The sequence below is a fragment of the Solea senegalensis genome, linkage group LG12 (genome assembly GCF_019176455.1).
Source record: "Solea senegalensis isolate Sse05_10M linkage group LG12, IFAPA_SoseM_1, whole genome shotgun sequence".
NCBI classification, from domain to species: Eukaryota; Metazoa; Chordata; class Actinopteri; order Pleuronectiformes; family Soleidae; genus Solea; species Solea senegalensis.
The window spans coordinates 22,011,004-22,024,063 of NC_058032.1; the positions used below are offsets into that span (position 1 = coordinate 22,011,004).

Below are 13,060 nucleotides of genomic sequence, written 5' to 3' on the forward strand. Positions count from 1 at the left end.
ACATGCAAACTCCATGCAGAAAGGCCCTTGTTCCAACCGGGGGTCGAACCCGGGTCTTCTCGCTGCAAGGCGAGAGTGCTAACCACTACACCACCGTCTGACCTACATTGTAATGTAATTCATTTAATTTTATTTTCATATATTTACAAAATCATGTTTCAGCCAGCCTGCCTCTGGTGTTTGACCTACAGTGATTGGCCTCTAATCGTCTGCTGCGTAAGTGCCTCGCACATCTCCCGTCTGAAGCATCTCCCCGAGCTCTCTGCAAGTCTCCTCTTCCATCCGTCTGATGTCCTCCATGGTCAAATCCACCCATTTGTCAATACAGCAGAACAGCTGCCGGTGGAAGTTGGTGAAAAAGCGCTTTGCTTGCCTATGGATCAGATTTTCCACTTTGGTCTGCAGACCCCACCATTTGAACTTGACAGTGACCAGTTTGTATGAGCATATGTGAGGACAGTTTGTCTTTGCCAGATCATTCTTCCACTGAGGGCCGAGAGGTCCTCTGTCTGTCTTGACTGAGTGGAAAAGAGCAGGATCTTCATCCGGCTTGTAGTCTCCAGGAGCTACTTCTCCTTTGTTTGCGATATCTATGGGCACCACCTGCACAGTATCCCACAGGTTCTCTTCCAGATTGTGTACATTGTTTACTGTTCCCATCTCAGGTTTGTGCCATGTCTCAATTTTTATCATAAAGTTGTCCTTCATGTACTCATTCGTCACAATTGTGCGACAGTATGGGTAGGCATTCCAAGCCCTTTCATGAAAAACTAATCCTCCCTCTGGTGCAATCAGCTTCACATAGCTTGGGACTTTACTCTTTAGATAGTATACTTTATGTGTGTATTGTCCCTTCTCTCCATCCTCCTCATAGGGTTCATTCTTCAGTATCTCTATGCCTTCTCCTCCTCCCGTCTCATGCTTGCTGGCCATAGCCACAGAGTACAACTGTCCTACCTGATACTCTTGCACAGAGACTGGCAACACTATGCGGTATTCTTTGATGAGAACCATCTTCATCACTCCAGGCTCCAGCACTGAGGGGTTTACGTCACAACAAAGAATAAAAAAGTGTGTCGCATTACACACGTATCTATACATTCAGACATTCACGCGATGCTCGTGTTCAACTGCAAGAGCATGAAAAATGATGATAAAAGGCTGTAAGGTTTAAAGATGAAAGGATGACATCACCTAATTTCAGGAAAGAGTAGTAATGCAACATTAAGGATGCAGTGTTTGAGCGGAGCATTTGCAATACATCATGAATTAAATAGTTTATGCAGGGAATTATACCAAATTGTGTTCTACAATATAAGTACTGCTAAATGTTGGAGGGCAGCTTTATACTGAATAGCGTACAGACTGCCAGAAGTTTGCAAAAGACGAAGATCAACCAACCCACCTGCCGTGAAATACCAATCACAACAACTGCAAAGTAGAGAAGGGTTTTAAGAAGTGATTGAAAAGAATCCACTCGTCTTCTCATCTCTTCAGGTAAAAGAAAAAAAAACATTCATGGAGAGCACAGATTAAAGGCAATTTAAATGCTGTTGCCCTGGCGACCCATGTACAGAACAAATGATCAGCAACAAATAGCAAGCATGTTCGAAACGTCTCCTGATATGTCCTCGGCTGTCACTCGATTTAATTAAATATGTTTTTAATATTTAAATATTATTGCAATTGGTTGCAAAATTGTCCATAGTTGACTTCTTCATGTGTTCAATGTCTAACCTTAAAGGGCTATTTCTACGATTATAATACTTTTATTATTCATCCTTGGGGGCAAACAAATATTCTAACTTTTTTATTATTATTGCTATCTTACAAAACAATGACTAATATGGTCCAGAATATTCTCCAGCAACAGATATATTGACCTGAATATGGCGTTATGTAGTAACATAATGTACTTTAATGTCCAACTTGTGAATGTTAACATCCCCTCTTTTTCAAAGCACTCTACAATGTTAATCAGTCTGCATGTACTAGAGGTTTGACCAATAGTGGATGATGGAATAACAAGTTTGAAGAAGGAAAAAAAGATGATTGCAAATTTACAGGCTGATCAATAGCCCATTGAAATGTGCTATTGAATAAATGTTAATAGCACATGCAGTAACCAAATTAATTACTAATTAGCATTGCATCTATTACAGCAAAGTGGCAGCAACATGTGTGTTTGCATAATTGCTGAAATTTATGAGGTTCCTTGAATGCATCAAGCAGCTGGAATAGTATCAAAATAGAGGCCCCTAACCGTTCCATTCTTTCCTTCCCTTTTGGGTTTGGCTGGAGCACTGCTTGTTAAATTTCCCTCACACACTCTAATTAAAGCAGGTGATACACTACGACCTGTGACTTGTGCGGCTTCCAGGGTTAGTGAAACAGGGCCTGAAAATAGTGCCAAATTGGTAGCTTGTTCTGACATACAGATGTTTACATAACCATAAGTGGTACTACATTTCTCCACTTGCAACCCGGGGAGAGATCTCTGAACTGGAGACTTGTTAAATGATTTGACAGTGTTGCATCTACTCTACTACTGGTGTCTATGTCATATAACTTAATGCCCAAAAATCTGTACTATACCTTTAATATCCCTTTAATGCTATTACAGACCACTCTTTTTGATTTCTCATTAATACAACGTGGGCCTCTCTTTCAGGTTCTAAAAAGCCCACCACCATTATGACAGAGATAACGAGCAAAAGGTTCTGGAGAGCCGTTCTGGCTGAACTGATTGGTACGATTGTTATCGTTTTCGGTGGCATTGCCGCAGCCATTGGGAACACAAACAACAGCAGTCCAGATCAGGAGATAAAGGTGTCTCTGGCCTTCGGTTTGGGCATCGCCACAGTTGTCCAGAGTTTGGGCCACATCAGTGGAGCCCACCTGAATCCTGCAGTTACCGTTGGGATGCTTGCCAGCTGCCAGATCAGTATATTCAAAGCCATTATGTATGTAATTGCACAGATGCTGGGTTCAACCCTGGCCTGTCTTTCTCTGTATGTAGCACGTCCAAATACCACCGAAGCACTGGGGCTCAACACTGTAAGTACAACCTTTCATATTGTTGCTGTTGATAGAACATATGATATTATGTGCTTTGAGAGTGGTAGCTCCAAGACATCCCACTTTGCCAAGAAACATGATGCACTGCAATATCGTGCAGCGGTACGTAAAGTTCCAACTGAGTCTTGAGTCAACCTCAGACTAAGGATACATCCATACTAGGTTTTTATGTGCAGTGTTTCAGGATAACGATGATCTGCTTTCTGACATAACCTGATTGTCGAGGTGCACTGAGCATGTGTGTCACTGCAAACAGGAAGCTGATTCTCCCTTCTGCAGTGGTTATAGTTTCATTAAGTGCTACTACACTAACAGCACTGGTGAAAAGTCATGCAAGTATTTGTGTAATTACATTTTCTCCATTTTTGCTCACCCAGACTAAAGTGCTGCTCATTCATATTCTACCACTTTGACCTCCACTTGAGGGTTGTCGGGGGTCCCGAGCCAATCTCAGGCCTGGTCTAAAACATGAAGAGCAGTTGGTCCCCAGGACTAGGATTAAATTATTACTTCTAGTCCTACTCTAAAGCTTAAAAAAAATTACATCTGACTGTAGTGAAACTGTTGTAATGCCACATTGGTGTCAGACATCCAGGGCAATGCTATTGGCTGCTAAGTGGGAAGTGGTCATGAGAAGAAGCCATCCATCTAAGTGACAAAGAGTAATAAACTTGTTTTTGGATTCCTTTCACAGATCAATGGTGTCACTCTCAGCCAAGCCTTGGGCATTGAGCTCCTAACAACGTTCCAGCTGGTGCTGTGTATCCTTGCAGTCACTGATAAAAGGCGGTGTGATATCACTGGTTCAGCACCCTTGGCCATTGGTCTCTCAGTCTGCCTCGGACATTTGGCGATTGTAAGTTGCACCTCAGTACATTTGAGGAGCAGAAAACATGATGGTGCCCTCTGAGTGTTTATTATTGTTTAAAATCATGTCATTCACCTGATTCAGTCTCCATTATGACATGTAGCTGAAGATATTCTCTTGTGATGTCTGTTGTTGATTTCAGATCAGTTACACAGGCTGTGGAATCAATCCTGCACGTTCCTTTGGTCCGGCTTTAATACTAAACAATTTTGAAAACCACTGGGTAAGTCAGACAAGCCCCTTTACGCATTGATAAGTCAGCTGAAACTAGAGCGAGCAACCAACTGCTCAGTTGCCCATTGGGTCAATACACTCTATCTTGCAAGATTTAAAATAAAAACTAAATATTGGTTTATAACACCAATAAAAAAGTGTTCAGATCAAAAGATTTACCTTTTCAACCATATGGAGAGTTTTTCATTGATGACAATGGATTACACATTAACCAATACTGATCCAAAGATTAATCTTTGTTTCTCAATACAGGTTTACTGGATTGGGCCGATCACTGGAGGCATAGGAGCAGCTCTCATGTACGATTTTCTGCTCAGTCCTAAATGTAATAGTTGCTTTAGTTGCATGAGAGCACTGGTCGGGGACAATGCAAATGCTGAAAATGCCTCTGTGTAAATGACCTCAAAATAGTTCTGTGCAAATACAACTACTTAGTGACACTCGAAGACCGACTGGAACTTTTTCTGCCATATTTTTTTTTCCACGGAAGACGAACGGAACACTTGCTTGCTTTTGGTCTGTATTGGTTTCCATGTCAAGGTGGATCATGCATGGGTTAAAGGCAGCAGTCTGAGTAATCGGCATTCCCAGCTGCAGTATGTGCGGAAATGCAAATTGCCTAGTCAACATTATTATCAATAAAAGGACAATCTCCTACATCACTAGCATTTAAGATACAGAGGGAGAGGAGCCAAAGCAGGAAGACATCATTATAATGCCAACTGCCATAAGATACCAGTGGATGTGAAGGTCTGACCTGCGTGCCCTCAAGGCCAGCAAGTCAATTGGCTCCAAGTCAGGCTTAGAACCCTATGTTTTCCCTCAGATTTGACCAACCTCCCAACTAAGCAAGGAATAAATTAGAATTGGATCATACGACCTGTTATAGGTTTAGATTTACAGCGCTCCTGTAAATGACTCTTGACTTCACTACTTAAAATAAAACGTGGATTGTGATCACAGGTCAGTTACTTTCTCTTGTATACAAACTGTCACTCAAACGTTGATGTAGTGGGAAATTTTACCTACTTCAACAGTCAAATAAATTCATTTCCAACCAAATAAAAGAGATATTATTATGTAATATAATATGGATAAGACCATTGCAACTGGTAAAATGTTTAATTTATATAGCATTTGCAACAACTCACTAATGGTTTTATTGCAACTACAACAATGGATCAACATATGGCACCAATTGGAATCAAACAAAGGGATTCTGAAATTAAATTCCCTGTAAGTTGTCATTTGCTTTTAACCATTTGTGTGTGAAACACACTAATAGCCAATCTCAGTGATGCTTAGTAACCATGAATAGAAAGCAGATGGAAAACCACTGTGAAATGGCAAGTAATAACCCATGTTTCCATTATGGTACAGTTCAGTTTGGTACGGTACGGTTTGAAACGGTGAATGACGTTGCATCCGACAACGACTTCAAGTGCGACACAACAGACAACAACACGATGGACAACAACAGAACAGCTAGTTTTTTTCTGCTTGGTTTGTAGCTGTTTCAACAAGACATCAAATATGAAAATAGACTGCCGCCATTGAAGAAACACTATTATTTTGGTACTGTTCCTAATGGAAACGCAAAAAAATATGTACTTGACCAAATCATTACCCTCTTTCATGTGCATGTGAGCACAGTCTGCAGCATGAATTTTAAATCCCTAATCCCTTAGCGTTAAACTCATAACCCGTTTCTCAGACATTAGGTTTTACCTCATTAGGACCAGATTTTGGTTTAAGAAATTTTTAGAGGACCACTAACACAGTAAACACACACAGACACACATTTCTACTGCTCTTCTGCATTGACTTCCATTTAGTCATGCCCGGTTAACCAAACCTTATCCTGATACCAGAAAAAGGTTTTAAAACACACCAGTGCTCCGTGTTATCCCACTATGACCAGGCTTTGGTCCTCACGAGGACGGCTGTTGCTGTCAAGTTCAGAGTGCTTATGACAAAAGATCCTAAAAAAGGTGTGCACCCAGAGAGCAAGCGGAAGAGACAGAAATCATTAATTCGTCCATTTTCTACCATTTTACAGATTGTCAGTCCATCACAGGGATCACAGTCACTCTCACATTCTCACTTATGGTCAATTCCGAGAGTCCAATTAACCTCTGTAAACTGGAGAAAACCCATGTGCCCATGGGTAGAACTCCACACAGAAAGACCTTCAGTCGGACCGGGTTGCAAACCAACTGTTCTGGAAATACAGATGCTTATAAAAGGACTGTTTTATCTGTAAACCAACTATCCTGTAGGTAGCTACTTAATTATCTGCACCATTGTTCAGGCTGAACACACTGTGAATCATTCTAACAGCTCCCTTTTTTTACATTGGCGAAACTGCAGTGAGAAAAAAAAATAATGTGCGGACTCTTCCACTCTTTCAGTGTCACATTTTAATTATTTGCTATATTAAAAAACGATGCTTCAGAAAACCACTGACAGTGATGGAGAGGCAGAGAGAGAGCCAGCTCACTGATTCCCCCGCTCCTCTCCCATCACTCCTTCTCCTCCGCTGTATCACAGTAACTGAAATGTCAAATCAAGCATCGGCGTTAAATACTGAAGTGGCTGTGAGCTGCTTCCTGTCGTCTCCTGCCTCTCAAGTGTGGCTTATCATTCTGCCAAAAAGGAAGACAGCCAGTGAGTTCCACGTACTTGTTGGAAATGATGTAAAATGTGAGCAAGAGGCACATCATAAGTGTTGGTGGCTATCATGATAATTCATTATCTCAGTTAAAAGTGTTCCCCCTTTGTTCGATATGAAATAAAAGGGACTATATTACTCGTAATGCAACAAAGTGCTGGAAAAATATCATCCATATTCAACTGATCTTATTTCCCTTCAATCAAATATTTAAAAAGTCTGTGGTAAATAATTCATAATCAGTTTCATTACAAACCCTCATAGCAACACCTACACAACATGAAACAATACAGTCACCACACACAGGGGAGCAGGGCAGACTTATTAGTGGCTGATGAAATATACAGTAGCTCAGAGACATCGAGAGAGCAGCAATGAAGATTACAGGTTATGCTATTAATTGAAGGATTTTGAGGCTTTTTCTAGTTTGAACAACCAATATCAGAGCAGGGTGAGCCAAAGAGGACCCACTTATCCAGATGATCACTTCCATGAGCATAACAAGTGAATATTGTCTTTCAAAAGAGTTCAAAGAGGCACAGTGTGAAAGCAAAAGCTGCTAAATTTAACCAATGTATCACATTGACAGAACACTGATTGGTCCATTGTGCATTTAGGTCAAATCGTCCACTTTAATTACAAATTTGTTTCACAGCCTAATTCTCATCTAATTAAGAGATATTTATGGATGGCAATTCCTTATATTAGTATCCAAATGTTCAACCTGTCTTTCTCACAGTCACAGTCTGTTTGACGCATTCCCAGATCTTCCACCATTCCATTTGATGTGAAGTCCCTCGTGAGACCCTCCTGTCAGAGTCTTCCTCATACCATCTCTCATTCCTCTATTTTGCTCCCCAGTGTGCTGTCAACAGGTCCCTGTCTTGAGTGGGTGTCTCCACATCCTGTCACCACTCACTGCTACTCAGTTGACTACTACTGTATGCCTTGCCTGTAGTTTTTTTCCCAAAATCTCTGTAAAGTTTTGTTTTTTTTAAAAAGAATTCCTTTCACTTTCCAGAATTTGTACCTAGATTGAGGGCTGCCATATCAAAGAGGCTCTGGACTATTACGAGCTATCATTTGGAGTTAGTCTACCACAACCATCTGTCTTACTGTAGGCAACATTTTACTTGTAGAGTAAACTAATGCTGCATATGATGCTTTGTTCATTCATAGAACACGCTGTTTTGGCCTGAGATATGTGGCATTGTGTACACACCATCTTGTGTCGCCATTTTGGTGCCGTTCTGGTTACCAACTGTGTCACTTCCTGTATCTTCTTTACTTCCTGTTTCCCATGCACGCCCATACACACACCCACAGACGCTCACTCACTCACACACACACTGGTGTTTATGTTGTTCATAGCTTGTGTGATTTTGAGTGAGTGACATCTAGACATCTATTGATTCAAATTAATCAATTTGAGCCAGTGCACAAATCCATCCCTTCAATACAGTTTGATTGGGATATCTTTTGATATTATAGTTACATTACATTTACATTACATGTCATTTAGCAGACGCTTTTATCCAAAGCGACTTACAATAAGTGCATTTAAACATTTGGGTACAAATAAGAGCTAGAAGTAAGTGCTAGAAGAGCTAGAAGTGAGTGCATAACCTGTAATCTTCATTGCTTCAAGTAAGCCAACTATGAAGTGCTAGTCATAAGTGCGATGTATACGTTTTTTTTTTGTTTTGTGTTGTTTTTTTTGTCGTCGTCGTCTTAGTCGAGGTGGAGTCGGAAGAAATGTGTTTTTAGTCGGCTGCGGAAGATGTGGAGGCTTTGCGCTGTCCAGATGTCGATAGGGAGCTCGTTCCACCATTTGGGAGCTAGGACAGTGAACAGTCTCGAGTTCTGCGAATGCCTCTGCGATCCTCTCAGTGAGGGGGCAGCGAGCCGGTTTGCCGATGCAGAGCGGAGTGGGCGAGCTGGGGTGTAGATTTTGATCATGTCCTGGATGTAGGCTGGACCGGATCCGTTTGTAGCATGGAACTCATGGAAGCACTAGAGTCTTGAAGCAGATGCGAGCAGCTCCAGGAAGCCAGTGAAGGCAGCGGAGGAGCGGTGTAGTGTGGGAGAATTTTGGTAAGTTGAAGACCAGTCGAGCTGCTGCATTCTGGATGAATTGCAGAGGTCGTATGGCACACGCAGGGAGACCAGCCGGGAGGGAGTTGCAGTAATCCAAGTGTGAGATGACAAGAGCCTGGACCAGAACCTGTGCCGCCTTCTGAGGCCGTATCCTTCTGATGTTGTGCAACATGTATCTGCAAGATCGAGCTGTTGCAGCAATGTTGGCAGTGAGGGAGAGATGGTCATCAAGTGTCACACCCAGGTTCCTTGTGGTATGAGAAGGAGTTACCACAGAGTTGTCGAGGGTGATGGTTAGGTCTGTGGTGGGAGAGCCCTTTCCTGGGAGAAAAAGAAACTCAGTCTTGTCGAGATTGAGTTTCAGGTGATGGTCAGACATCCACTGAGAGATGTTGGTCAGACAAGCGGAGATCTGTTCTGCTACATGTGTGTCGGAGCTGGGAAAAGAGAGAATGAGTTGGGTGTCATTGGCCTAGCTGTGATAGGACAAACCATGAGAGAGAATAATAGAACCAAGAGAGTTGGTGTATAGAGAGAAGAGGAGAGGGCCCAAGACAGAACCCTGAGGGACCCCAGTAGATAGAGGACAGGGTTCCGACACGGATCCTCTCCAGGTTACTCTGTATGTTCGGTTTTGAAGATAGGACGAGAAGTGCAGAGCCTGAGACACCTAGTTCTTGAAGGGAGGAAATAAGGATCTGGTGGTTAACTGTGTCAAATGCTGCAGAAAGGTCCAAGAGGATGAGCACAGAGGGAAGAGAGGCAGCCCTGGCAGTGTGGAGTTGCTCAGTGACAGCAAGAAGTGCGGTTTCGGTCGAGTGACCTGCTTTAAAACCAGACTGAAGAGGATCAAGAAGGTTGTTCCGGTGAAGATAGGAGGAGAGTTGATTAAAGATAGCATGCTCCAGAGTTTTGGAGAGAAAAGGAAGAAGAGAGACAGGTCTGTACTTATGTACTTCAGACGGGTCAAGGGTGGGTTTTTTAAGGAGGGGGGTCACTCTGGCCTCTTTAAGAGAGTCAATTACAGTGATTGTGTGACTAATTTTAAAGGCATATACTGATTGTCCTTTCCCCTGTTTTCAGGGAGCATCTGCAGAAAAACTGATGCAGACAAATTCTTGTTGTAGTATGAATAGAACTGTGGAAAAGTTGGAGCCAGTCCCAGCTGACATTTGGTGCACGGTGCACAGCTCTGGACACCTCACAGGCCTATCACAAGACCAGTATACAAATGACCATACACGTTCACAATTACACGTTTTTTCAACTGACCTAAACCCAAATTGCATCTGGGAGAAAGCTGGAATATCCAGATAAAACCCATGAACCAGCAACAATGTCCTTTGCTGCAAAGACACCTAACAAAACAAAGAAAAAGAGTCGGACCATGAAGGCAATACAATGTGTGCCAAATGACTCAGGTCATCTGTTACTTTATGAAACAAGTATGTCACACTGTGTCATCTGATGACAGGAGCTCAGGACAGAAAGCTGCAATCCCAAATCCCAATCCACCCCAGTGGACAAATCAGAAATTATGGACTCTGATGAACTGATCCAATCTAATCAGAGGCTATCACATATGTATTATGTATATACACGCAATGCCAACTGAATTCCTCCTTTAATCCTGTTATAATCTGATTGCTGTACCAACATGAATCGCTGCAAGCATGAACGACCAAGTCACTTCTGAAGGACAATGTCAAGACCAGCATCCATGATTTGCAACAGGGTTTTTACTGACCATTTTTCTGTAGGTATTCCATATGGGAATAAAAAAACCTTAACAATCTAAAATATTACGTCCTGTGATAATTGGGCAGTTTGGGATTTTTGTAAACAAAGTGCCTCATATCTCTGTCCACAAATGTCCTCACACCATACAGTAATAGTGCCACATTTGATAACTATATTCAATTGAAATGTGTGACCATGTCTTGATTCAGCCTTGATATGGTTGGTTTGTTGTATATGTATATATATATATATATATATATATATGAATATGGGACACTTTTTTATGCAGCTGCTGTACCTGCATCAGTGACATTCTGCAAGAAGTAGGGAAATGCTTTGTCAGCATTACTCAGCTGATCATATAAAAGTTTAACTCTGCAAACAGGGTAATATTCTGAAAGGCCCTTACAGTGGGTGCTTATGGAGTTGGCCGTGTTTCCTTTTCAAGCATCAGTTTTAATTGCAATTTTTTTTATATATTTTTTTTTTGCTACTTTTACTGTACAACAAAACTCCAATAGGTTGAAAATGTGTGTGTACGTGTACGCTTGTGCTACTTGTCCTCATTCCATTATCTCATGAGTTTATTTTTGGTAAGTGTCACTTCCATCATCATTTCATTGTTTCCCCAAAGGAGAGGGATCAAGTTGAGGTGAATAAAAATGTTCTCTGTGAAGTTGATGTGCAGTAAACGCTTTTAAAAATTAGACTTCATTAAAACATCTACAAAGACTTCAGGCCTTTGAGGGTGATAAAAGCAACACTGACAAAATGTAGCTGAAGAGAAAGGCAGTAGATGGTGAACCCTCTCTGAAAAATGTACCACGACAGCCTGACACCAGTGCTAAGTCTTTAAGACATATTTGCAGATTCCGAGATGCAATTTGAAGATCGGTTATATTTGTGAAGTTTTACACTTTGACATACTGAGAAAATTATATAATATATAATAATAATATTTCAGCATAAAACATATTTAATGAAACTAACTTGGCCTCAGAATGTGCTGGTAGTGCAAAATGTGGTCTAGGGAGGACAACTATTGTAAGGACTACAGGGCAAAAAGCCCTTGTGTATTTATGTCTCAACTACTGTCTGGCACCATGTGAGCTGAGTGTCCCAGTTCCACACCCGTGGGAACCCTGCCATGAATCAAACACACCGTATATTCCCACAGATGAGGTACTGCCTAACTTGTGAAACCATCCACATTTAGAAAGAAAGAAAGAATGGAAAAGAAAAGCTATCCGTTACCTTACCCTGTTTAAATCTTGAGGCCTTAACCAGGTCTGGCTTTTGTAGTTCTACAATGTACTACCTCTCGATCATTTTTGCCACAGGCTGCATGCATTTCATATCAAACTAAGGCTGCCAGCAGCTCTGAATGGGCCCTCACATGCCCCATGCATGTCAGGTTGTGGAGTGACCGTGATGGCCCGCGAGAGAGAGAGGCCACCAATAATTTGTCATATTACAATATAGCAAATATAGACCCAACTGAAAGCGTTATATAAATGAAACGATGTTTCTTACTAAAGTCATACCTCATGTTGCCAGTAGGTGGCACAATGACTGGCTTTGCAGGCTATCACTGTGGGAAGATTAAAGAGAATAGGGATGGAGTGGAAGCCTGCTGCTTGTTACTCCTGCAAATTGTGTATATTCTGCATATTTTTGGCCACTACCATGGTTGCCACGGTAGCCTGCATACAGATCAAAGGAAGGTAGGGCGGCGTCTGTCTGGATGGAAGCCTGCTGTGTGGCTAGTGGGAACACAAAATGTGCAAATGTGTGTTTTGTTTTGTTTTGATTATAATTTCTGCGAAATTCATTGGGTTGCACTAAAACTCAGTCACATCACACAAATCAATGTTTGGGCTCTTATTTCACAGTGAAAACAAACTAACAACTAACTAACAAACTGTAGATACAGACAGACTTTATTGTCTGTTCCAGTCAGTGAAAGAAATTCCTGTTTGACATGGCTACAACAATAAATACAACACTTTCAAGACACATTCAAACTCACAAAAAACTAACTTTGATAGCATCAGTAACTGGAAAGAGTGATGGAGGGGGTGAGATGGGTCCACTGTGATCAGGGTGGCTTTCCAAAAAAAAAGCTGGTATAGTTCGGAGACTTGTCAACCAATAATTTTGTGTACCCCTAAGTAAAATGATTGAGTGTTTCAGTACCATGAATCCATTGTTTTTTTTTTTTCCCCAACAAAGCCTTTTTGCGGAATATTTCCAGAACCAACAGATGCCTGGCTTCATACTGAAGAGTCATGGCATTTAGTTGAGTACAGAGTTGAGTATTCTCATGACAATTCTCAAAGGCAAACTCTATGTAAAACATAGCAGCAGCTCCA

General features: G+C 41.5%; 2 protein-coding genes across 2 annotated transcripts; one reads left to right on the top strand and one right to left on the bottom strand.

Moving 5' to 3' along the window:
* Nucleotides 1–201: 201 nt before the first annotated feature.
* Nucleotides 202–1,020, bottom strand: LOC122778807 (phosphatidylinositol transfer protein beta isoform-like). The gene has a single exon (XM_044040903.1). It carries the CDS (start codon nucleotides 1,018–1,020, stop codon nucleotides 202–204), a length of 819 nt encoding a protein of 272 aa, XP_043896838.1.
* Nucleotides 1,021–2,694: 1,674 nt separating this feature from the next.
* Nucleotides 2,695–9,368, top strand: LOC122778643 (aquaporin-1-like; the record flags this gene model as incomplete). The annotated part of the gene is made up of 5 exons (XM_044040707.1): nucleotides 2,695–3,057; nucleotides 3,773–3,934; nucleotides 4,089–4,169; nucleotides 4,433–4,520; nucleotides 9,349–9,368. Coding segments are annotated over exons 1-5 (714 nt in total), but the record flags the coding sequence as incomplete, so codon positions are not given.
* Nucleotides 9,369–13,060: the final 3,692 nt, after the last annotated feature.

Excerpts from the sequence above, each read along its gene's own strand:
- LOC122778807 (XM_044040903.1), bottom strand. The coding sequence starts at position 1,020 with ATGAAGATGGTTCTCATCAAAGAATACCGCATAGTGTTGCCAGTCTCT.